The sequence below is a fragment of the Castor canadensis genome, chromosome 2 (assembly GCF_047511655.1).
Source record: "Castor canadensis chromosome 2, mCasCan1.hap1v2, whole genome shotgun sequence".
Lineage (NCBI taxonomy): Eukaryota > Metazoa > Chordata > Mammalia > Rodentia > Castoridae > Castor > Castor canadensis.
In genome coordinates this window covers 111,247,071-111,274,910 of record NC_133387.1, presented here as the reverse complement: position 1 = coordinate 111,274,910, position 27,840 = coordinate 111,247,071, and the positions used below count along the sequence as shown (strand labels likewise).

At 39.5% G+C, this 27,840-nt stretch overlaps 1 protein-coding gene across 1 annotated transcript in view; it reads right to left on the bottom strand.

Moving 5' to 3' along the window:
• The window catches only part of LOC109677013 (uncharacterized), a 79,997-nt gene extending 53,405 nt beyond the window's left edge, over positions 1–26,592 (bottom strand). The window contains exon 1 of the mRNA XM_074058346.1: positions 26,395–26,592. Coding sequence (XP_073914447.1) covers positions 26,395–26,592 — 198 coding nt within the window. The remainder of the gene's footprint in view (positions 1–26,394) is intronic.
• Positions 26,593–27,840: the final 1,248 nt, after the last annotated feature.

Below are 27,840 nucleotides of genomic sequence, written 5' to 3'. Positions count from 1 at the left end.
ACCTAGACACAGCCCAAACACTATCCTTAGCCCTAGCCTTAAGCAGAACCCTAACACTTAACACTAAAGAAACCACTAACTCTAACCCTATTCCTACCCTACTATTAAACATAGGCCTAAATTAACCCTAAACCTAACCCTTAACCAGGTCTTAATCATAATCCTAAACATAATCCAAACCTTAACCATAGCACTAACCCTAAACCAATCCCCACTTCTAGCCCTAACTCAAAACCTGCTCTATCCTTAAAAATTTCCCTAATGATACCAAAAACTGTAAATGCGAAATGAAAACTAAAACCATTGTTTTTAACATAAACCATAGCCATAACAAAACACTAATTCAAGGTTTAAATGAACAATAATATTAGCTCCTAACCTAACCCTAGACTTGATCCAGATCCTACTCCTTGTCTAAATTTAATCCTAGCAATTAGTCCAGTCCCTACCTTTTAATCTAACTCTAAACTTAACCACAAAGCAAACCTAACTTTAACCAAATCTTCATCCAATAACTAACCCTATCAATAGCCATAAACTCAACCTTAACACTAGTCTTAGGTCTAAAAGAAACCAAAACCCAGTAACAACCCTAGCCATATCTGAAAACCTAACACTATGCCTAATGTTAACACTAAGCTTAGCTCTGAAAATAATCCCAAATATAAACCTCAATTTAACTCCATTCCTAAAGAAACATCACCCTAACTCTAAACTTAATCACAGTTTTAGCTGTAAGCCTCATTTTAACACTAGCCCTAATTCTACCTACAACTACTCCTAACAAGCACTAAATCTAACCCAGCCCTTGAGCTAACCCCAGCCTAAGTCCCAATCCATTAGCTAGTTCTGATGCTAACTCAACTAAAACCATTCACCTAACTCTCAAATAAAAAAATATCCTAAACCTCACAGTAACACTAGGCCTAGCCCTAGCCTAAGGCTTAACACTAATCCTAGCACTACTTCAAACCAAAATCTAAACTTAATCCTGTGAGAAACACTAACACTTCTCTAATCCTGATTTAGATCTAAACTTGCTCTATCCCTAGCCTCACAAGTCAAACCCTAACACTAATCGTAACTCTAGCTCCATGACTAACCCTGTTTCTATCCCTAACACTTAAACAACCTTGATCCTACTGTATTCTGAGTCTTAATCTTATCCCTACCCCTACCAGAAACACTAAACTTAGACCTAACTATAAACCTAAGCAGCCTAACCCTAACCATAAACCGAATGTTAACCCCAGCATTTGTCTAAGACCTAACCTTTCACCTGACCTTAACTAGTCTAATCCTAATGAAAACTTCAGATCTACCCTTAACCTTATCTAAGACAATGACTAGTCCTATTCTTAACCTGTCCCAACCCTATACTAATACAAGTTCTAACCCTAGATCTAGAGTTAGAACTATCCTATCCCTAGTCTTAGACTTCACCCTAAGCCTATGCATTTATATTCTCCAGGAGTATGAAATATGTAACTACCATTAAAATGTACACCATTTCCATAACTCTATTCCTAAAACTAAACTCAACACTGGCCCTCCCCTAAACATAACCCTAAACCTAGACCAAGACAAAGTCTATTCCCATTCTTAAACCTAATGTGAAGGATTATTCTTTATGTAAAATAGTTCTTACATGGGAGACCCAAGACCAATTCTATTCCCATTCTTAACCCAAACATAAAGGATTTTTCTCTATTTAAAATGGTTCTTATACAGGGGAAAAATTAATTGCTCTTCATAAGGCCATTATATGATCCATGGGACAGAAGCCTGTAAATGCTATTCTAAAAGCAACTTGTCGGACTTTAGAATGCTACAATATATTATATTCCATGAAATCATTGTCTGCCTCATAGAACTTCTAACAATTTTAAAGTGACATTATTTTTGAGCAACTTTATTACTGGTCGAAATGCACATACATGCTGCATGGAAAGAAGTACTTACTTGCCATTCAAACCCTCTCACTGTACCTAACTTTAACTCAAACCCTAACATCACACCTAACCGTAATCTTAAATTTAACTCCAACCTAGCAATTGTTCTAACACTAGCATTAGTATTAGCCATAGCCATAAGCCCAAACCTAACACTAACCATGGCCTTTCCAAAATATGAACTTAAAACTAAACATAAAACTAGCCATAACTTAAGCATAACAATAACCCAAGACCAAGACCCAGCCCTACCCCTAACCTGTTCCATAAAGTAGCCCTATCCTTAAACCTAACTCAGACACTACCACTCACTAATTATAGCCTTAAAATTAACCCTAGTACTAGTGCTAACCCTAAATCTAAACTAAGCCTTATGTTAGCCCTAGACTAACATTAACACTATCAACTCAAAACATAAACATCTTAATAGTGACATTAACTGTAACTCTAATCCACTCCCCTACCCTAACTAATGACCTAACCCTAAAACTAATCATAACCTTACCCATTCCCCATAGCACTGCCTTAACAAACACTAAGCCAAACCCTAACATACTATCATCACTCATTAGCCTACCTTAAGCATAAACGTAATTCTACCACTAGCCTTAACCCAAATGTAGCCTGAAATTGAGACCTAGCCCTGGCACTACCCCTAAAACTGAACAAATACCTAAACCTAACCATAACCCTTGCCACTAACTTAACACTAAACCTAGCCCTAACCTAGCTGTATTCCTAGCCATATTCCCAGCCTTAATCCAAAACCTAACCATAACTTGAGCCCTAACCATAATCCTAGCCAATACCCTAAACCTAAACCTCAACATAACTCTAACACTTGCACTAGCCCAAGCGCAAAAATAACTCTAACATTACTACTAAGGCAAAACCTAAATTTAACCAAATCCTACACCTAGTATTATCCATAGACTTAAAGCTAATCCTCTCACCCTTAACCAGCCTCAACCATAATCCTAAATCAAATCCTAGCCCTAATCATAACACCATGTCTAACCCTATGCCCAATTCTAGCCCTAACCTGAATCATTTCCTATCCTTAGCACTGTCACTAACCATAGCACTTATTGTAAACTGAAACAAAAACCAAATCCTAATGCTGTAACTAACACTAACCATAACAAAACTTAACACTAACCCATGACCTGACCCAAAACAATGCATTAATCCTAAACCTATCCCTATCCCTCGGCCAGCACTAGCCTTTACCCAGAACTTACCCTTTGTCAAAAATTTAATCCTATCACTAGTCCTAACCCTAACATTCAATCTAACACTAAACTTAACCACAACATACACCTAACCACAACTCAATCCTATTTCTACAAATAACCCAAACACTAGCTATAAACTTAAACCTAACTCTAACCCTAGCCCTAATTGTAACAAAAACCCAACACTAACTCTATCTATATCCCTAAACCTAATCCTAACATTCACCCCATCCCTAGCTCTAACAATAATCTTAAACTTAATCTAAATCTAACTTAAATCCTAAGCATAACCATCACCATAAATCTAACCATAATTGCAGCTCTAGTCCTAATACACAGCAATAACCATAACCTTAAACTTTGCCCTGGCCATAACCCTAAATATAGTCCAGGGTTAAAAACTAATGCTAAACACAGTACAAAAGTGAACCTTAAGCTGGGCACCAGTGGCTCATGCCTGTAGAGATCAGGAGGCAGAGATCAGAAGGATTGTGCTTTGAAGCCAGCCTGGGAAAATAGTTTGTGAAACCCAATCTCAAAAAAACAATCACAAAAAATGACTGACAGTGTGTTTCAAGGTGTAGTTCCTGAGTTGAAACCCCAATACTGCCCCCTAGCCCAAAAAAAGAACGAGCCTTAGCCAAATCCTACCCTAATCATGGCCATAGTCATAGACCTATCCCTAATTTAAACTTTCACTGTAATCCTAATCAAATTCCTAGTAGTTAATGTTTCCCTAGCCCTAACACAACTATAGCCCTTGTCATATCTGTAACTCTGACCAATTCCTAGCCCTATCCGTAGACTTATCTTTGTGCTAACCCTAACCCTATGCCTAGGGTAAATCCTAATACTAACACTAATGTTAGCCCTAACTCAAAATTGACTCTAACTGTAAGGAATTAACCTTTGCCCTAGCCAAAATCTAATCTGAACCATAACCCTTACACTTGCCCTAAGCCTAACTATAACCCAAACTTACAAGAATACTAACCAAAATACTAAACTAATGATAAACATGGGACTACAATCAGTCTTAACCCTAATGCTAATCACAGCTAGAGCCATAGTCCTAGACTGAGATCTATACCTAACTTAATTATAACCCTGACCATAACCATAATATTAACCTTAGCCATTGATGTGTCCCTAGCCTAACATAAACTATTGCCCTAGTCCTGTTTTGAACTCTGACCAAATTCTAAACCTAAACCTAGCCATAGAGTCAGTTGCAGGAATAACCATAATGCAAATACTTAACCCTAATACTAAGCCAAGGGTAAATTCTAACCCAAATTAATTCTATCCCAGGAACTAAACCAATCCCTAACCCTATTTCTCCATACAGAAGAGCGCTTATTTTGGACTAACACTCTATGTTGCTCATAATGAATTTATATTCTCTAGGAGAAGGACATATGTAACTAGAATTATAAAGCACATCCTATCTGTAACCTTACACCTAAAACTAAACTTAATCTAAACCTAAATTTAACACTAAATCTATTCCTAACCCAAAATGCACCTTAACCTCATGTTTAACCCTAAAGCAATGAATTTTTTAAATAAAGAATAGCTGTTTTTCTTTTCTTTTTTTAATTATCATATTGTTGTTGTACTGGGTAAACAGTGACATTTATACAAGTTCTTCTGATGTGTCATGTTGGAATTCACCCAGTTCATCATTAACCTTTATAATCACATGCCTACTTCCTGGAATATTTTCAACATGACTTGTATTTCCATTTATATACATGAGTACATAATATTTCCATCACATTCACTCTCCTACACCCATAGAATAGGTCTTAATTGGGAGAAAAATTCATTTTTCTTCTTAAGGCAATTATATAATCCATAGCAAGAAGCATGTAGTTGCTTTTCTAAAAGCTACTTAAGATTTAGAATGCTACTCAAAACTATTCAGGAAATCACTCTGAGCCTAATAGGACTTCCAGACATTATTTTGGAGCAACTTTAATGCTTCCTCATAATGCCCTAAATCAAAAGTAGCCTAAAGTTGGGACCTAAACCTGGCATTATCCTGAAACATCAACATAATGATACCTCTACCCAATGACTTAAAATTAACACTAGCCCCTACTCCTAACCTAGCCAGAGTCCTAGTGATAGCCCTAGGCTTAATCCTAAGCCAAACCCTAACTCCAGTCATAGCCCTGTACCAAAACAATACCCTCACCCAAAACCTACCTAAACACAGCACCAACACTAGACTTAGCCCTAGGCCTAAACATAACCATAACTCTAAAACTACCACTAAACCTACACCAAAGGTTACCCTAACCCTTATCCTAAATCAGGCCTTAATCAGAATCCTAAACCTAATCCAAGTCTTAATCATAGCACTAACCCTAAGACAATCCCTACTCTGATCCATAACCCAAAATTTGTCTTATCCTTAGCAAATTCCCTAACGATACCACTATGAAATGAAAACAAAATCAAACCCTTACCCTAACACTAACCATAACCATAACAAAACAGAACATTAATCTGAGGCCTAGCCATAACAACATTAACCCTAAATCTTACCCTATCCCTGGTCCAGTCAAAGTACTAGCCTTGATCCAGATCCTACTCCTTGTCCAAAATTTAATCCTAGCAACACATCTGGTCTCTCATTTTCACTCTAACTCTAAACTTAATCACAAAATAAACCTAACTGTAACCAAAATCCTCATCTAACAACTACCCGTAACAATAGCCATAAACATCACCCTAATATTAGCCCTATCCCTAAATGAAACCAAAATTCAGTTATAACCCTAGCCATAACTGAAGATCTAACACTATGCTCCGACCATAATCACAAATATAAACCTAAATTTAACTCAAACTCTAAGGTTACCCTAACTCTAACTTAATCATAACCCTAAATCTAAACCTAATCATAGGTCTAGTCATAAGCCTCATTTTAAAACTAGCTGTAATTCTACCTAAATCTATTCCTAACCCACCCTTGAGCTACCCCTAGCCTAAGATCCAACCCAAGAGCTATTCCTAACCCTTACACAACCAAAGCATTCACCTATCTCTCAAACTTAAAAAATCCCTGAAACTCACACTAACACTAGTCTTAGCCCTAGTCCTAGGCCTAGTATTTCTCCAGCACTACTTCTATATTGAAATCTAAACTTAACCCTATAATAAACTGTTAACACATCTCTAACCCTACCTTGGCCCTAATTTTGTTCAACAATCCTAGCCAGAGTAGTAACTCTAACCTTACACTTACTTAGTTTTAGGCAAAACCCAAAACTATCCCTAATCCTCACTGTAGCCTCAGGTCTAACCCTGTCTCTATCCCTAACCCTTACCTCAACCATGATCCTAACTTAACCTGAGCTTTAATCTTACACCTATCCCTATCCCTAACATCACACCTGGACCTAGCCACAAGCCTAAGGCCTAACCCAAATCATAAAACTAAGGGTAACACAAGCCTAAGACATAACCTTAAAGCTAATCTAGCCCAGTGCTAACATTAGCTCTAGCACTAAACCAATCACTAGATAAATTCAAATCTAAGACTAAGACTAGCCCTAACCTTAACTTATCCTAACCCTATACTAACACAAGTCCTAACCCTAGACCTAGACTTCAACCTATCCTATCCCTAGTCCCAGACTTCACCCTAAACCTAACCCTAACTCTAAGTCTTGTGCTACCTCTACCCTACACCATAGCCATGACCATAACCTCAGCCTTTGGCCTAGCCATAACCTAAACTTAACCCTAATCCTAACAATAACCCTAACTCTAGCCCTAGGATGAATCCTAACTGCATTTCTAACAGTAACTCCATCCTTGTCCCTACCATAATGTGAATCTTAATCCCAGTCTTATCCCGAACCTTAAACATGGCCCAGGACCTAGCCACAAACCTAAATGAAACCATAACCCTAACAGCAAAACATGCCTTAGCCTTAGACCCAGACAAAAACCTAACTCTAACCCTAGAACAGGCATAATGCTAACACTAGTTCTACACTTAATCCTATCACTAGCCCTATCCCTAATCTAAGAGTAAACCTAGCTCTAATTTCAACCTAGCCTAACCTTGTCCTAACCCTAGTAATAACCCCAGTCTTAAACTTAAGCCTATTCTAAACCCAGTCCTAGATTTCATACTAAACTTAATCTGACATCTAAATCTAGTGATACAGTTACCCTTAACTACAGTCATAGCCATAACCTTAACCTTTTCCCTAGCCATAAACCAAAACTTAATCCTACCTCAAAAGGTCACACTTGCCCTAACCCAAACTTACCCTAACACTATCCATCCATATCCTAACCTAATGCTAAATGTAGGAATAGAGTGAGTCACAGCCCTAATGTTAGCTGCAACTATCACCAGTCCTAGACTTACACCTATCCCTAGACTTAGCTATACCTCTGACCATAATCATAATATTACCCCTAGCCTAACACAACTATAGCCCTAATCCTGTTTTGAACTATGACCAAACACTAAACCTATCCCTAAACATGGTCTTAGCTCTGGACTCAGCATCAGAGCTAACACTAAACCTCAGATTTAGCTTAATGCTGGGCCAAGCCTAAATCTGAAAGGTAAACGTAATGCTAACACAAGCCCTAAACCAATCCAGCAGTCTAACCCTAAGAAATTATCTCCATTAGGAAGAGTTCTTATTTTGGCCCCACATTCAATATTGCTCATAATGCATTTATATTCTCAAGGAGAAAGAAGAATGTAACTCCCTTATAAAGTGAACCTTATCTCCAAACATACACCTAAAACTCAACCCTGGCCCTACCCTAAACCTAACCTGAAAACTAAATCTAGCTCTTACCCAGGACCAAGCCTCACTTCACCCTCAACTATAATGCAAAGGATTTTTTTCTTTATATACAATAGCTCTTTCTTTCCATTTTTTATTATCATATTATTCTTTAACTGGGCGTACACTATGACATTTACAAAAGTTCTTGCAATATATCATGGTTGAATTCACCACCTCCATCATTCTCCTTTGTATTCATACTGTTCATTTCTGTAACAGTTTCAACAGGTGTCATTTTTCTATTTAAATACATGAGTACATAGTTTTTCACAACATTCACCCTCCTACACACATAGAACAGTTCTTAGTTGGGAGAAAAATTCATTCTTTTCTCATAAGGCAATTATGTGATCCATGGGAAAGAAGCATGTAGTTTCCCTTCTCAAAGTAACTTAAGAATACTGTTTAGAATACTACACAGTATTATACTCCAGGAACTCACTCTGTGCCTCATAGAACTTCTATAGATATTATTTTGGAACAACTTTAATTGTTGCTCCTAATGTCCTAACTCAAATGTAGTCCAAAATTTGGACCTCATCCAAGCACTACCCCTATTCATAAACATAAATCTAAACCTAACTATAACCCTAGCTATTGACTTAACACTGACCCCAGCCCTAGCCCTAACCCCATCATGGTCCTAGCCATCTCCCTGGGCTTAATCCTACAGCAAACCCCTCAAGCTAGCCAGAGCCCAAACACATATGAATTTCCTAACCCTAAACCTATACCCAGTCTGACACTAGCCCTAGCCTTAAACATAAGTCTAACACTACACAGTAACTCAAACCCCGTGACATTAACTCTATTCTTAGTCCTATCACCAAACTTAGAACTAAAGTTAACCCTATCCATCACCCTTAACCTAACCTTAATCATAATCCTAAACATAATCCAAGCCATAAAAACAGCAGTAACCTTAAGCCAATCTTCACTTCTAGCTCTAACCCAAAGTTTACCCAATCTTTTGTAAATCCCTAAAAATACCACTAGAAATAAACCAAAAATAAAATCAAACCCTTACCCTATCACTAAAGGAAACCATAATAAAATAGATCAATAATCTGCATCTTAACCCTACAGATAACATTAACCTTCAATCTAACCCTCTTCCTGGCCCAAGCAAAGCACTAGCCTTGACCAGGACCCAACACTTCCCTAAAACTAAATAGTATCACTAGTTCTGTCCTTAAATTTCAGTCTAACTCTAAAATTAACCACAACATAAACCTACACATAACCCAAATCCTCACCGTACAATTAACCTTAACACTAGCCACAGACATAAGTCTAAAACTACCCCAGGCCCTAAAATAAACTAAAACATAAAACTAAACCTACCATATATGAAAACCTAATCCTAATTCTAATGCTAATCCTAACCTTAGCTATGACAGTAATCCCAAACAAAAGCCTAAACCTAACACTAACCCTAAGCATAACCCCCACCCTACCTCTAACCTTTATTATGGACCTAGCCATAAACCTCATCATAACACAACCCCTAATTCTACCTTAAATCTAACCTTAACCAACACTAAATAAACCCAGTCTTTGAACTAACCCAAGGTTAAGTATCAAGGTGAGTGCTAGCACTAACCCTAACGCAAGCAAAACCATTTAGCCATGTCTGAAAGAAAAAATATCCATTAACCTCCCCCAAACACTAGTCCCAGTGCTACCTCTACACCACAATTTAAACACAACCCTATCATAAACAATACTACATCTCTAACCCTGGCATAGTTCTAAACTTGCCCTAACCATAGCAGTAAACCCAACCTTAACCTAAGGCAAACCCTAACCTTACATTAATCCTAATGTTAGCCCTAGGACTATCCCTTACCTCAATCTTTATCCTACCATAATTTGAGGCTTAAATCCTAGTCCTGCCCTAATATGATGGCTAGCCCTTGACCTAACCAGAAAATTAACCACATAACCCAAACCCTAAACCTAATAGTGACACTAGCATTCTCCTAAGACTTAACCTTAATAATAACCCTACCCCTGATAAGACTAATGCTAACTTTAGCTTTAGCCTTAACCCTATCTAAGTCTAAACTTAGGTTTAGCCCTAAACTTAACCTATCCTAATCCTATTCTATGATCATTCTAACCCTAGTTCTTTACTTAAATCTATTCAAACACTAGTCTTAGTCTTGACCCTAACTCTAAACCTAAATCAAAGCCTTATGCTCTAACCATAAACCACAGCCACAAACATATCCTTAACCCTTGCCCTTAACCATAACCGAAGCTAACCCTAATCCTAACACTATCACTAAATCTAGCCATAGGACGACCCCTATATTTCTCACCCTAACTGTAATCGTGACCCTACCAGATGGAGTTAACTCCACCTAACCCTTAATCCCAGCCCTATACCAAACCTTAACCCAGGCCTTAGACCTACCCATAAACCTAACCCTACCCTTAACCCTAACACTAAAACTTGTCTTCGCCTTAGACCAAGCCTTAAACCTAACTCTAACCACAGTGGAAGCCTACTGATATCACTATCTCTAGCCTTAATCCTACCGTTGGACCTATTCCAAATGTTAGACTAAATCCTTCCCTTGCCTTAACACTATCATAACCCTAGGCAAAACCCTAGTTCTAGATTTAAAAGTTAAAGCTATTCCTAGACTTCACCCTAAACCTACCTCTATATCTAAGCCTAGTTTTACCTCTAACTCTAAACTATATCCATTGTAACCTAAACCTTGCCCTAACCATAACCCTAAACCTAATCCAAACCATAACCCTATCACTTGACCTAGCCCTAATCCTAAACCAAAATTACCTACCCTTAACAAAAATCCTAACACAATGGTAAAAATAAAACTACAGCAAGCCTTAGCCCTATTTCTAGTTACAGTTAGAGCCATAGTCCTAGACCAAATCTATCCCTAGACTTAACCCTGGTCATAATCCCAATATTAACCTAGCCTAATATAACCACAGCCCTACCCATTTTGAACTCTGACCAAACCCTAAACCTACACTTACAGTCAGTCATAGGATAACCATAACCCAAATACTAACCTTAATGCTAAACTGAAGCTTAATCCTAACCCCAAACCTTAGCCATAACCCTAAATCAATCCATAACCCTAACCATAAGAAATTTTGTTCATATACAAGAGTTCTTATTTTGGACCAACACTGAACATTTCTCATCATGTGTTTATATTCTCTAGAAGAAAGAACTATGCAACTACAGTTATAAAGCACACCACATCTAACCATGTATCTGTGATACATGGTAGAAACATGTATCTAAAACTAAACTCAACCGTAGCCCTCCCCTAAGCCTCCACTTAATCCTACACTAGTCCTAGCCAAAGAGCAACCCAATTCCCATCCTTAATCACAATGCAAAGGATTTTCTCCCTATAGAGTATCTCTTTATATTTTATTATCATATTGTACTGGGGTACACTGTGACTTTTACAGAAGTTCTTGCCATTTATCATTTTGAAATTAATCCAGTCCATAATTCTCCTCTATAATCACACGCTTCATTCCTAGAATAATGTCAATAGGCCTCATTTGTATATTTACATACACAGGTAAATTATATTTCCACAACTTTTACTCTCATACAATGATAGAATAGTTCTTATTTGGAAGAAAAATTCATTTTTCCTTGTAAGACAACTGTATGATCCATGGGAAAGAAGCAAGTAGTTGCTGCTCTAAAAACAACTTAAGGTTTAGAATGTGACATAAAACTGTATTCCGGGAACTCACTCTGTGCCTCATAGGACTTCAATCAATTTGAAATGAACATTATTTTGCAGCAACCTTAATTGTTACCTGTAATACCATAACCCAATGTAGTCCTAAACTGAGACCTAACCCTGGCAATGTCCCTAAACATACACAAATCTACAACTAAATCTAATGCTAACCACTGAAATAACACCAACACTAGCACTAACCTTAACCCAGACATAGTCCTAGCCATAGCCCTAACTCAGAACCTAAACCAAAACCTCAATCTAGCCCTAGCCCTAAACATAATGCTACCTCTAACACTAACCCAACACCTACCAATAAACCTAGACCTAAAGGTAAGTGGCACCATCACCCTTAACCTAGACTTAATCCTAATCCTAACACAAATCCTACCACTGAAGTATCCCTAAACCAATCCCTATTTCTTTCCCTAACAAAAACTTTGCCCTATCCTACAAGTAACCCTGACACTAGCTATAAACAAACCCTTACATTAGCCTTGGCCCTAAAACAAACCAAACCACAATACTAACCCTAGCCATATCTGAAAACCTAACCCTATCTTAATGGTAATCCTAACCTTAGCACTGTCAATAATCCTAAATATAAACTTAAACATAACTCTAGCACTAATCATAACCCTCACCCTAACTCTAACCTTAACCATAGGTCTAGCTGTAATCCTTATATTAACAGTAGCCCTTATTTTACCTTAAATCTAATCCTAGCCTTAACACTAAATCTAACTCAGCCCTGGAAGTTACCTTAACTATGTCCTAACCCGAGGACGAGCCCTAACCCTAATTCAAACAAAACCATTCACTTAATTCTCAAATAGAAAATATCCCTAAGCCTCACACTAACATTAGTTTTTGCCCTAGTCCTAGGTCAAATAAGTCTCAGCATTACATCTAAACTAAAAGCTAACACTAATCCTACTATAAATGCTAAGACTTTTCTAACAGTACCTTAGGTCTAAATTTGCTCTAGCTATAACCACAGTTCTAGTCTTAGCAATAAGCCTAATTTGAATCTAAAGCAAACCCTAACCCTAACAAAATATTAATTCTAACACTACCTCTAGCAATAATCAGATCACTAGACCTAATCCTAATATAAACCCTATATTGACCCTTCTCCTAACACTACTCCTAGACTTAAACCAGTCCAAATCCTAGTCTTAGTCTTGACCCTAACCCTAAGAATAATTAAACACTGTGCTCCATCTAGACAGAAACTATAGTCATGACCACATACTTACCTTTGCCTTAGCCATACACTAGCTCCTAACTTTAATTCTATCACTAGGCCTATCCCTAATAAAGACTGAGCCAAACCCTGACTTTAACCTAGCCTAGCCCCATCCTAACCACAGTCCTAACCACAGTCCTAACCCTAGTCCTAGAATGAACCCTATTCTATCTCTAGTCCTAGATTTCACACTAACCCTCACTCTATATCTAAACCTTCTGCTACATTTAGCCATAAACCATAGCCATAATCATAACCTTAACCACTGCCCTAAACCATAACCCTAAACCTAATCGTAACCCTAACTTTCACACTGGTGTAGCCCTAACACTAACCAAAACCTACTGTAATACTAACCATAAACTTAACCTAATGCAAAACATAGCTCTAGAACGAGCCTTAGCCCTAAACCTAGTCACACCTATAGCCATATTCCTAGACCTAAATGTAACTATATCTGTCCGTAATTGTAGTATTAATCCTAGCCATGGATATACCACCTAGCCTCATACAACTGTAGCTCAATCCTGTTTTGAACTCTGCCAAACCCTAACCCTTTCCCTTAATCTAGACAAAGCCCTGGATTTAGTCTTAGGGCTAACCCTAACACAAAGTCCAGCTTTAATCCTAACCATAAAAAAAAATAAACTCAATTCTGGCCCTCAACTGAACATTAACCAAACCTAGGTCTAGCCCACAACCAAGTCTATTCCCATTCTTAACCCTAATGTAAAGGATTTTTCTCTATGTAGAATAGTTCTTATATGGGAGAAAAATTCATTTTTCTTCATAAGGTGATTATATGCTCCATGGGAAAAAGGTGATTATATGCTCCATGGGAAAGAAGCATGTAACTGCTGTTGTAAAAGTAACTTAGAATTTAGAATGCTACAATATATTATATTCCATGAAATCACTCTGTGCCTCATAGGACTTCTATCAATTTTAAATAGACATTAGGATTAGCAATTTATTATTGTTCAAAATGCACACATATGCTGTATGGAAAGAAGTATTTCCTGCCATTCAACCCTCTCACTATCCCTAACTTTAACCCAAGCCCTAACATCACACCTAACCTTAACCTTAAATCTAACCCTAACCTAGCCCTTCTTCTAACACTAGCACTAGTCTTAACCATAGCTATAGTGCAACCCTAGCACTAACCATAGCCTTAGCCAAATCTCAACTTAACACTAAACATAAAACTAGCTATAACCTAACCATAACAATATCCAAGACCAAGACCTAGACATAGGTCTAAACCTATCCCTATTCCTAAAAAGTAGACCTAACCTAAGCCTAATTCAGGCACTATTACTAACCATAGCCCTAAAACTACCCCTAGTCCTAGTGCTAACCCTAAATCTAGGCTAAACCTAGCCTAAGCCCTAGCCTAACCTTACCACTATCTATAACTCTAAACATAAGCTTAGCTCTTGATTTAGCACTCAGCATATCCCAAGTCCTATCCCACATACTAATACTGACATTAACCCTAACCATAATCCTAGCCCAACTTCTAACCCTAATACTAGGCAATGACCTAAGCTTAATAACCTCACCTATTCCCTAGCACTGCCCTAACAAACCTAAACATACTAATTACTTATAACCCTACCTTAAGCGTAAGCATAATTCTACTGCTAACCTTGACCCAAATGTAGCCTTAAACTGAGACCTAGCCCTGGTGCTACCCCTAAAACTAAACATAAATCTCAACTTAACTGTAACCCTTGCCATTAACTTAACAATAACCTTAGCCCTACCCCTACCCTAGCTAAAGTCCTAGCCATATCCCTAGCCTTCATCGAAACCTAACCATACTCTAGCCCGAACCATAATTCAACCAATACCCTAAACCTAAACCTAAACATAACCCTAACCCTTGCACTAGCCCAAGCACAATAGCTAACTCTAACCTCACCACTAAGCCAAAACCTATATATAACTCTTTCCTACACCTAGCATTATCGTAGACTTAAAATGAACCTTAAATCTCACCCTTATCCTGCCCTCAATCATAATCCTAAACCAAAACCTAGCCTAATCATAACACTATGTCTAACCCTATGCCAGTTCTAGCCCTAACTTGAATTATTCCCTAGCACTATCACAAACCATAGCACTTACTATAAACTGAAACTAAAATCCAACTCTAACCCTATCAGTAATATTAACCATAAAAAAACTTAACACTAACCCAAGCCCTAACCCTAAAAATAACATTAACCCTAACCTAACCCTATCCCTGGTCCAGCACTAGCACTGACTCAGACCTCATCCTCTAGAAAAACTTAATCCTGGTACTAGCCTTAACCCTAACCTTCACTCTAACCCTAAACTTAACCACAAACCGAATCCTACTCCTACAACTAAACCTAAAACTGGCCATAAAGTTAACCGTAACTCCACCCTAGCCCTAATCCAAACAAAAACCCAACACAAACCCTAGCCATATCCCTAAACCTAACCCTAGCTCTAACAATACCCTGAACTTAATCTAAACCTAACTTTAACCCTGAGTATAACCATCACCCTAACTGTAGCCATAGCCATACCCTAACACTAACCTTATGACAAAGCTGGGGCTCAAGACTTAGCATTACCCTGGACCTCCAATTAGACCTTCCACTACCACTAAAACTAAAACTTGCCCAAATTCTCTTGCTAACTCTAACTCTATTGTAGCATAAGCCATAGCCCTTAGCCTAACCATATCATTTTTCATAAAACAGTCATAACCATAGAGGTCCCCCTAATTCTAAAACTAGCCCTACACCAAGAATTTACCCTAACAGTATTCAGAGCCCTAGGTTTAGGTAGGGCTAACCCTAACCATAACCTTAAAACTCACCCTAGCCACAAACACATCCTATGAAATCCTAAAGATAAACCTAATGATCAACGAAATGCTAAACTTATTTCTAGCTGCAACCCTAGCCATAACCCTTATCTTTCAACAGTACCCAATTCTACCTTAAATCTAACAGTAATACCAACCTATCCCTTGCACTAACCCTAGCCCTAGTCCTAACCCAAGGACTAGCCATAACCCTAACTGAATCAAAACCATTAAACCAACATGAACAAAAAGCTACCCCTAATCCTTACACTAATGCTAACCCTAGCTCTAGCTTTAGCCTTAGGGCTAACCCTAGCACCCACACTACTTCTAAACTAAAATATAAATCCAAACCTATCCTAAATCCTAACACTACCCTAACCCTAGCATGGCTCTTAAACTAGCAATAGGCCTATTCATAGTCCTAGTAATAGCAGTAATCATAACCTAACCCTAAGGCAAACCATGATTGTAGCTCTAAGACTAGCCCTAGGACTAACCCTAACTTTATTCCTCCCAAATCCCAACTTTGACCCCATCACAATCTGAACCTTAATCCTAACCATATCCCTAACTCTAACCCTGGCCCTAGCCATTAAACTAACCCTTACCCTAAACCTACCTGTAACCCTACCCTTAGCCTAGACCTAATTTAAACTAAGCCTAATCTAAATTTAAATCTAGTCCATGCCTAATGTTAACACAGCTCTAGCCTTAACACTATCTCTAGACCTAGTAACAATCTCAGACTAGGTCTAGTCCTAACTATAACCTTAACATTAACCCTATCCTAACTGTAGTACTAAATTTCACACTAACACTAATCCTGAATCTAAGGCTAGTGATACGTCTAGCCCTAAAACCATGGCTATGAACTTTGCCCTAACCATAACCCTCAATTTGATCCTAAAACTAACCCTCACACTTGTTCCAACCCTAACCCAAACTTACCCTTACACTAACCATAAACAAAACCTAATGCTAAACGTATTACAAGAGCTAGCCTTAAGCTGGGCATCAGTGGCTCATGCCTGTATTCCTAGCTACTAAGGAGGCAGACAACAGGAGGATGCAGTTCAAAGACAGCTTGGGTGAACAGTTTGTGAGACCCAAATCCACCATAGAAAGGGCTGGCAGAGTTTCTCAAGTCATGGGCCCTAAGTTTAAACTCCAGTACCTCCAAAAAAAAAAAGGCAAACCAAAAAAGATCCTTAGCCAAATCCTAGCCCCAATTATAACCATAGTTATATCCCTAACTATAACTGTAATCCTGATCTTCACCTTAGTGACTGATGTTGCCCTAGCCCTAACACAACTATAGCCCTTGTCATAACTCCATAAAGCTAGCCCTAGCCTTGATTTTAGTCATTGTGCTGACCCTAACCCCATGTCTATGCTAAATCATAACCCTAACACTAATGTCAGCCATAAACCAAACTCTGACTCTAACTTTAAGGAATTTTCATTACACACAAGCTCGTATTTTGGATGTTCTTATTTTGGATCAAATTTCAAAACTGCTCATAATGCATGTATATTCTCTAGGACAAAGCACTACTTAACAGCACTTATAAAGCAAACTCTGTTTCTAACCCTACACTTAAATCTAAACCCCACACTGTCACTACACTAAACATAAACTTAACTCTAAATCTAGTCCTAGCTCTAAGACCTAACCCTAAACCCATCCCTAAGTCTAATGTTAATGTTTTTTCTCTATATACAACAGTTCTTATTTGGGAACAAATTTCATTTTTTCAAAGAAGCATGTAACTGGTGATCTAAACTTAACATAGTTAAGATTCAGAATACTATACAATATTATACTCCAAGAACTTACTCTGTGCCTCATAGGACTTTTATCAATTTTAAACAGGTATTATTTGGAACATAAATTATTGCTCAGAATGTACATATACACTGCACGGCAAAGGAGTATTTAACTGCTATCCAAACCCTAACACTGTTCATAACCTTACCCCAAAACATAACATTACACCTAATCCTTATATTAACACTAACTTTAACCCCAGCACTTGTCCTAGTCCTGGCAGCAGTCCTAACCATTGCCCTAGTCAAATCTGAACACTATCCCTAGCCCCAGCCCGCATTTCAACATTGACCATAAACATACACTAGACTTAACCTAATCATAACAGTAACCCATGACTCAGACTAGAATTTACCTTACTCTAGATCTAATCCTAAAAGCATCCCTAGCACTAGCCCTAACCCAGGCACTATCATTCTCTAACCACAGCCCTAAAACTAACCCTAGTCCTACCACCAAACATATATCTAACCCTATACCTAACCTTAGGACTAGCCCAAACCTTAACACTATCTGTAATTCTAAACGTAAACTTAGTTCTTGATGTAGTCCTCGCCCTAGCACTAACCATACCCTAAGCCTGACCCTGATCTTAATCCTAACCCTAATCCTAGCCCAACTCCCATCCCTAACATTAGGCCATGACCTAAACCTAAACTAGAACCTTACCCCTGCCCTTGTAATACTCTAACCCTAACCTCAACCCAAAACCTAACACTGAACTATCCATAAGCCTAACTCAACCATAATCCTATACATAGTTCTACCTCACACCCTAACCCAATTGTAGCCCTAAATTGCAACCTAGCCTTGGCACTATATCTATACTTAAACATAAATTTAAACTTAACCAGAGTCCTAGCCATTAACTTAACACTACCATTTCCCTAGCCATAACCTAGCCATAGTTCTATCTATAACACTAAACCTAACCCAACCTTAGTCTCAGCCCTAACCCTAACCAATACCCAAACCTAAACATACCTAAACCTACTCTTAATCCTATACTAACCCAAACCCTAATTCTAACCCTATTTCTAGTTGTAGCAAGAACCCTAGACCGAAAGCTAACCCTAACCCTCACATAAACCTAGTCTTAACCATAATCCTAAACCTAATCCTAGTCCTAACCCTAACACTAACCCTAATCCTAACCCCAGTTCTAGTCTAACTGCAAACTTGTCCTATCCTTACCACTAACCCTAACAACAGCACTAACCATAAGCCAAACCTACCCTATGCCAAGCCGTAACTCAAAGCCTAGCATTAACCTTGCACTTTCATTAGACCTTTCCCTATCCTTAACTCTACCCATGCCTACCACTAATCCTAACCCTACCCCAAAAAGTAGCACAAAATTGAACATTCATCCTAACCATAACAACATCCGTAGACTTAGAAATAACCCAGCCATAATCTTAATTTTAAACCCAACAAGAGCTCTTCACCTAACTCTAACCTTACCCATAATGCTGAACTGAGCACTAACCCTGAACATAACATTAAACCATACCCTAGCCATAACCCTGATCCTGTGGAAAACCGACTCTCACCATAATTCTAAACCCACCCCTAACTCTAAACTTAACCACAGCCATAGTACTACCCATAATCCTAACCCTAATACTACCTAACCCTAACCCTAACTCTAACCCCAGCCCTTGTACCAATCCTAGCTCTAGCCCTAACGAAACCTAACCCCAAAACAAACTCTTAGCCTAAACCTAACCTAAACAGTAAGCATTACCATTACTCTACTCGAAGACTTATCCTTACCTCTAACCCTAAGACTAAACCTATCCTTCCCAAACCCAAACTTTAGCCTAACCATAATCCAAACCAATACTCTAACATTAATACTAGCTCTACCCATAGTTCTACCCCTAGCCAAATCACTAACACTAACCTAAAGCCTACCATTATTCCTAGTTCTAGTCCTAGCACTAGTCATAGTCTTAGGCCTAACCATAACCTTAGCAATAAATTAGCCCTAGTGCTGTTTCTAAACCAAACCCTAAACCTAACCCTAACCATAAGCCAAGATCTAACCCTAGCCCAAGCAATAAATCAAACCTAAATAAACCTACCCCTGAGACAAACCATAATCCTAACTTTAACTGAAGCACTAGCTGGAGTTCTAGCCCTAGGACCAATCCTAGCTCTATCTCTAAGTCTAACACTGACCTTGATCCCAGTCCTAAATCTAAACCACAGTCCTAAAAATAACTCCAAACCAAACCTTAAACTTGACCCTAACATTACACCTAATACTAACTTAAGCTCTATCCCTAAACCAAACCCTTACTCTAACCTTAGCTCTAGTCTTAGCATAAACCCTACACTTAACAGTCATTCTAACCCTAACCCTAACTCTAATCCAAACCCTAACACTAAAAAAGCCCTAGTCCTACCTAACATGTCCTCAAACGAACACTAAGATTAGCCCTAGACTTAACCTTAGTTATATACCTAGCCTTAAACTTAGCACTACCCCAAAGTATTACTATAACCTAGCCATAACCTCAAACCTAAATCTAACTAGTCCTAACCTAGACCTAAAACTACCTTTAAACATAGCTTGGGGTACATCCCTAAAATTACCTCTTGTATAAGTCCCAGCTCTAACCGTAACTCCAAACCTAACACTATCCTAAATTCAAGCCCTAACCTGAGGACTAACTCTAACCCTACCCCTAAACTTAAATATAGCCCTATACCTAAACCTAATACTACACCTAACCATAGCCTTAAACTTAACTCTATCCCTATATTGAAATGTAGTTCTATCCATAATCCTAAACCTAAATGTAACCTTATCCCTGAAGTTAACTGATTTTAGCCCTACACCATGTTCTAATCCTAAACTAAATCTTATAATTGCTCTAGACCTAGCCCTTTCCATAACCCTATCCCTAACCCTAGTCCTAGCCCTAATTCCAAAACTAGCTATAACCTTAACACTAGCTCTATCCCCTAACTGAGCCTAACCACTGGCCCTACCACTATTTGTAAAGCAAACACTAACCAAAACAGATCCTAAACCTAAGAGCAGCACTAGCCTTAACCCTACCCCTAACCTCAACAATAGCCTTAACACTAATCCTAATCCTAGACCTAACCACAGGCCTAGGCCTAACCCTAAGAGTAACCCTAACCCTAACAATAGCCCTAGCTAAATCTAATCCTAAATCCATCCCTAACCCTAATCATAACCCTACCCCTATCACAAACAGTAATATTAGAGATAACCCTATACCTATATTTGACCATAACCCTTACCTAAGCCCTAATCCTAACAGTAGCCTCAGCCTAACCCTAACATATGTCCTTGAGGACATATGGAATTCTCAAGTTACCTCTGAAAACAACCAGAAGTAGAGACCACACTATTGCCTCTGTCCTGTAAACACTCTGAGAGAACACAAGTGACCTCTGCCCTGCAGACATATCAGGGGCAGGTAACAGGCCAAGGACTCTGCCTGATAAATTCTTGAGCCCTCAAGCATCCTCTACACTGCAGAGAACCAGGAACCATGGACAGGACTGGCTTTTCCCCTGCAAATACCAAGAGACCTCCAACAACCTCAGACCTGTCAGTACCCAGGGGCCAAATCAGGACACAACCTCTGCCATGCACACACCTGTTCCTCAACAGATGGGGCTTCTACCCTGCAGAAACCATATGCCAGAGACTGGCCACAGCCTCTTCCAAAAATACATATAGGACCTGGGGAGAGGATGTACTATATGTTCTGCATTCCATCAGGGGATAAAGGGAGATAATACTCACTGTCTGGCATGCCTGTCATGGCCCCCATGCTTCAGACACCTGGGGGACATGAAGTGCTGACCTTTTCCCTGCAACAAAAGAGAACTCCAGTGACCTCCACTATGCATATACCAAGGACTGGGCACAAACCACACACTTGCCCTAGAGACACTCAGGGGCAAGAGACAGATTGTGATGTTTGCATTGCAGATACGAGGTGTGGAGCACAACCTAAAGCGTCTTCCCTGAATAAACCTTGTGCTAGGGATAGGACTTGGCTTTTGTCCTGCAGACATGTGACAGATGGGAGATGTAGCTACTTCTACTGTGCAGTCCCCAAAGGGCAGGTGTCATATTTTGGCCTATATCCTTTGGTCAGCCTTGGGTTATGCACCGGACCTTGTTTTGCCCTGCAGACAGCTGTACCATGAAGACACCATTGCCTATGTTTTCCAAACACCATGACCCATCCAGTTGTCTGATGGTCAGACACCTGTGGAACAGGGAAATAGTCCACAGCCTCTTCACCACAGACACCAGAAACTCTGAATGTTCTTCCACCCTACAGAGACTTGGGGGCCTGGAAGAGACTGCAGCCTCTGAACTGCGTATGCCAGTGGCTGGGGACAATCCACAGCCTATGCTATGCAGAATACAGGTGTTGGCAACAGGCTGTAGTGTTTTCCTTGCATATACACAGGGTGTGAGTATAGAAGTGCCCTCTGCCCTGTTGATGCCTGGAACAATCCAGATGACTATGCCCTGCAAAACCATGAGCTGCAGACAATCCAGAATCTCTGTGCTTCAGACACATGGGGACCAGGTAGGGGATTGTTCTCTGCCCTGCAAACACCCAGTGGTATAAGACATATTGTTGCCTCTCATGCGAAAATCTGGGGTCCCTGGACAGGACTGTCCTTTGCCCTGAAGACACCAACACACTCTGCTCTTCCAGCACACAGGGTCCAGGTCTGGCTGCAGTTTCTGACAATAAGACACTTGCAATGAGTGAAATATGTTCTCTGCTTGGTGCACCAGGGGCTGAGTACAGCACAGAGCCTGTGCCCTGCAGATAACCCAGAGGCCAGGGATAGGCCACAGTCTCTGCCATTCACACCGCAGACTCTGTACTGCAGAAAAACAGAACACTTAAGCATCTTCTGCCTGCATAAACACAGGAATTGGTTGAGAGTATGCCCTCTGCCCTGCAGACCTCTGAGCCTGAAAGCAACAGCCTGACACCTATGTTTACAAAAACCTTGAGAAATCCAGTGTCCTCTGCCCCATAAATTAAAAAGTTAGGCCTAGGAGTTGGAGTACAGAGGTATTCTTCCAAGGATAATTTACTCCAAACATTTCAAAATTAATACCAATTTTGTGGAAGGAAACTTTTCCACAAACTGAGAGTTCATCTGCTTGGTAATTCACACTATGGAATTGGAATCCCCCCAGTAACAAAACCAAAATTATTACAAGAAAACCATGCCCAATATGACTTAGGAATAAAGAAACAAAGACCCTCAACAAAATACTAACAAGTTGAATATAGCAACACATAAACAGAGTTATATACCATGACTGATAGGGATTTTCCAAGGAATGCAGGATTGATTAACACCCAATTTTGAATGAATGCAGTATATTCTAACTAAAATAAGGAATGGATCATCTCAAAAGATGAAAGATAAGTGGGATCTTAGGTACATTCAGTGGTAAAGAATTTGCTTAGCATATGGAAGGGAATCCATGGGTTCAATTAACAGCACCAAAAAAAGAGAAACCTCAAGAAGTAAGAGTCTCTCAACATACTACTACTAGAAGGGCATTACCCTCAACCTGATAAAGAATATTTACCAAGTACCCACAGATGATCTCACAAAAGAAACAATGAATCAGTGAATGCTTAATCCCTACAAGAAGGAGCAAGATAACAATAGTAACTAGTGCCAGGTATATTTAATATAGTAACACGGGTTCCAGTCATGGTGATTAAGCAAGGAGGAAAAAAAACCATCTAGAATGGAACAGAAGATAAATTGCCTCTACTAGCACATGATATGCCCTTATATACATGAAATCCTAAGGGATATGAATACACACACAAAATCTGTTAGGATAAAATGAGTTCAGGCAAGTGGCAGAACTGAATTTCCAAATTTTTAAACCTCAAATGAATTTACATATGTATATATATTATCATACATATTTTTTAACTAGCAACAACCATTCGCAACAGTGAAATTTCAGAAGAAAAAATTAGTAGCATCAAGAAGAATAAGACACTTAGGGGAAAAAACTAACAAAAGTGACACACTTTTGCATAGAAACTAACAAACATTTTTGAAGTAAATGAAGAATTAGATAAACGAAAACACAACACAAAATATGAGATTTGAGGACTTAATTTTGTTTAGATGGCAACAATCTCCAATTTTTCTACATGTTCAACTCATTCACAATTCCAAATGGCTCTTTGACGAAACTGACAAACAGTATTTTTATTCATATAGAAATGAAACTAAGTCAGAACAGTCAAAACAGTCTCAAAACAGCAAATAATTAGACTGAAAGTTCCTAATTGTAAAACTTACTATCAAACTACAGTAATTAAGACAATGTGCTAAACATAGAGATACAGATTAATGATAGAATTCACAGTCCAGAAATAAATCTGGTCAGTTGATTTAAATGAAAAAGTGGAGTCAGATGTGGTGACACATGTCTATTATCCCAGCACCGGGGAGGGAGTCAGAAAGACCACGAGTCTGGTGCAAAACTGGACTACTTTGTGAGACCCGATATTAAAAAACGGCAACCAGACAATTCAGTGCAGAAATAGCAGCCTTTTCAACAGTGCAGAAGACTGAAGTCAGACCCTTCACTCACAATATACACAAAAATTAATTAAAAATGTATCAGACATGAATGTAAGACCTACAATTTTAAAGCCCTTTGAAGAAAAGTGGAATAAATTTCCATAAGTTTGGTTTAGGCCATGATTTCTTAGACATGACATCAGAAGAACAAGCAACAAAAGAAAGAATATGCTGGACTTCATGGAAACTAAAAAAAAAGCTTTTGTGATTCCAGTAACACCATCAAAAAATTAAAATGACAACACAAAATAAGTAACAATACTTGCAAGTCATACATGTGACAGGGGAAACGTGTATACAATTTATAAGAGTTCCTACAATTTGAAATAAAAAGTTTATAAAGTTATGGGAATTAAAAAATCACAACACAATAATAAAGACAACCAAAGTAAAACACAGTTAATAAGTTGGAAAGAAATGTCTTCAATATATATGAATGACCAATAACCACATGAAAGTGAGCTTGATCTCACTCACAGAACTGCAAATCAAAACCACAGTGAAGTACCACTACCTCCTCATTAAGTTGGCTAAAATCAAAGCAGGCCATGAAGGTTGGTAAAAAGGATACGGAAAATCAAAATCCTCATTACTTGGTCATGAAATTACAAAATGGTGCAATATTTTTGAAAAGTTTTGCAGTTCCTCAAAATTTAAATGTAGGAGTTATTATATACCCAACACATTTACTGCTAAAGAAAAACAGATCTACACACACACACACAAAAAAAACTGTGCTCAAAATAGCATTATACCTAATAGTCCAAGTATAAAATAACCCAAATGTCTATTAATTATGGCTTCTTGGTCCTCTGGCAAAGATCAAGTACAAATGTTTATTAACTGATAAATGAGTATTAAAAACTTGGTATGTCCACAATATGGAAACTTACTTAACATTAAGTAAGAATGAAGGAGCCAGGCAAATTTGCCTAGTGTCAATAATCCCAGTGATGCGGGTGGTGAACATCAGGAAAAACCCAGTTTGAATACAACCCTGACCAAAAAGTTAGCAAGACCCCCATCTCAACAAGAAAGATGGCTGTAAAGTCCACACCTGTACTACCAGCCATACGTGAGAAGGATCATGGTCACAGGTGATCCACACAAAAAAGTGAGACTCCACCTAAAAAATGACCTAAAGCCCAAAGGGCTGGAAATGTGGCTCAAATCGAAAGGTGCATGCCTATCAAGTACAAGTCTCCAAGTAAAACCTTAGGACTGTTAAAAAAAAAAAAAGAAGAATGGAATCAAATACTGACAGATGCTGCGATATAAACCTTGAAGAAACTAGAAACTATGGTAAGGGAATGGAACCAGTCTCAAAAGACCTTACACTGTGTGACTCTCCGTCTATGAAATGTCCATAAAGACAATCTATACAGGCAGGAAGCAGCTTAGTCATTGCCAGAAGATAGGGGAAGAGAAAACGGAGAGTGACTGCTCATAGATATGGGACTTCTTGTTGCAGCAATGAAAATACTCAATAACTTAAAAGATTTGTACAACTGTGAATTCACAACACTGAATTAAACATTTTAAAAGGGTGAATTTTATTACTTATGAAAATGAATCATTTATATTGTCAGTGGGATTGTAAAATTTCAAAGCCCCTCTGGAAAATTCGCCCATTTCTTATAAAATGAAAGGTCTAATTACCACACGAACTGACAATTACTGTGGGCATTTTTCTCCTAGAAATGAAAGCTTATGTCCACACAAAATCCTAAACCGTAATGTCCACAGCTTCTTTGGTTGGGATAGTCAAAAACTAGAAGCAGCCCGGATGTTCTTTAATAGGCACATTATTCATTACTCAATGATAAAAATGGCACTTTTTATCACTTATGACAAAAAGCACACCTCGCCAGGAGGAGACTCGGGGGCGGCGCCCGCACACCCGCCCGCCCCGGCCTCGCAGCCCCGGCGCCGGCTCTACCCGCCAGGTCGCCAGGCGCCCGCTCCCGCCGGCACCGGGTGTTACGGACCCCGCCCGGCGCGCTGCCGTATCCTCCCAGACAAATGAGAAGGCCCTGCCTTCAACTACCCTACAGTGTACCTCGGGTCCATGAGCGCCTCCACTGGGTCCACAGGCCACTCCACTACGCTGCTGCTTCTTGCATCTCTTTCCTGTGAAAGCAGCTCCCAGAATTCTCCCGAAGGCGCATGCGGCCTTTTCCTCCACAGCGTGCTGCAGCGCGCACTGTGATTGGCTGACACTGGGTCGCTGGGCGGGGCATCTCTGTGTCAGGTGCATCCTGTGCTCCTTGTTGGGGCAGCGCTGTCAGCTCTCTCAGAAGACATGAAGTCAGCAGGTTGTGTGGAGTCGCCTGCCTGGGAGCCTGTGCAGCGACCTCCCTGTGCCCTGTAGCTCACCTTCTGATTCCTGATCCGTGAGCTACTGGACAGGACCCTGGAGTCAGAACCAACCTCCAAGTTGTGTATTTCACTTTACATCTGTGTTACCAGGCATCAACTCACCTGAAATAAAAATAAGATAGCCTAATACACTATGAATTAAATCATCAATTATTAAGAAATGCTGATAGCTTTTGGTAAACTGACACAAGGCAGAGTTTTATTTTCCAGTCAGATGGGGCTGAGGAAAAGGAGGGTTGTTCAAGCATCAGAATCAGAAATTCACACATTTTAAGAGATGAAGACCAGGATGACCAAGAGGATTTGCTGACATAATGGCTGGATGTGTCATATCTGACAATTCTCCTCAGGACTGTGGTAACTGGAAGGCTCTGGACATCTACAAAGCAGAGGCCGCATCCTGCCCTTGGCCCAAGTGTGTCCATAGGGTAGAAGCCACTAAAGGGCTGCAGGTGTCAAAATGGTATTTGCAGGACTGAGAAAATGGCCTATCCTTGGCTCCCGGGGTTGTGCAGAGCAGAGGCCATGGAAGGCACCTGGTGTAAGCAACTCGTAGGCTGTGGTCTGTCCATGATGCATTGTCTGCAAAGGCCAGGGACTACCAAGGCCCAGGTATTTTCAGATGAGGGCTTTCATACTGTTCCAGCCCCCAATTACCTGCAGGGCATAGGATGGAGTTCTTCTTTTCCATACAGGGCAAAGGCTGGTCAGGTTCACAACCCCAGGTTTCTGTCAGATAGAGGCCACAATGTGGCCCAGGCAGAGTCCATGGCTTCTCCTCAGCCCCAAGGTGTTTACAAGGCAGAGACCACAACCTCACTCCAGCTCAAGTGCACAAGTGGTGGCAAGTCTACAAGTACCTAGCATGTGTAACTGCAGAATGGAGGCTACTGGAGGGCTCCAGCTTCTTACATGGAAGAGTCTGGAATGTGTTCCCTTCCCAGAAATCTACAGTCCAGAGGTTGTGGCCTGTCCCTCACCTCCAGGTGTCTGAAAGACAGATGAAATGGGCCACCCTGGCCAGATAGTCTGCATGGCAGAGGTTGTGTCCTGACAGGGTTCTCAAGTTCCTGCAGGACAGAGGACCCTGGAGGTTTCTTGGTGTTTGCATGATAATGGCCAGGCT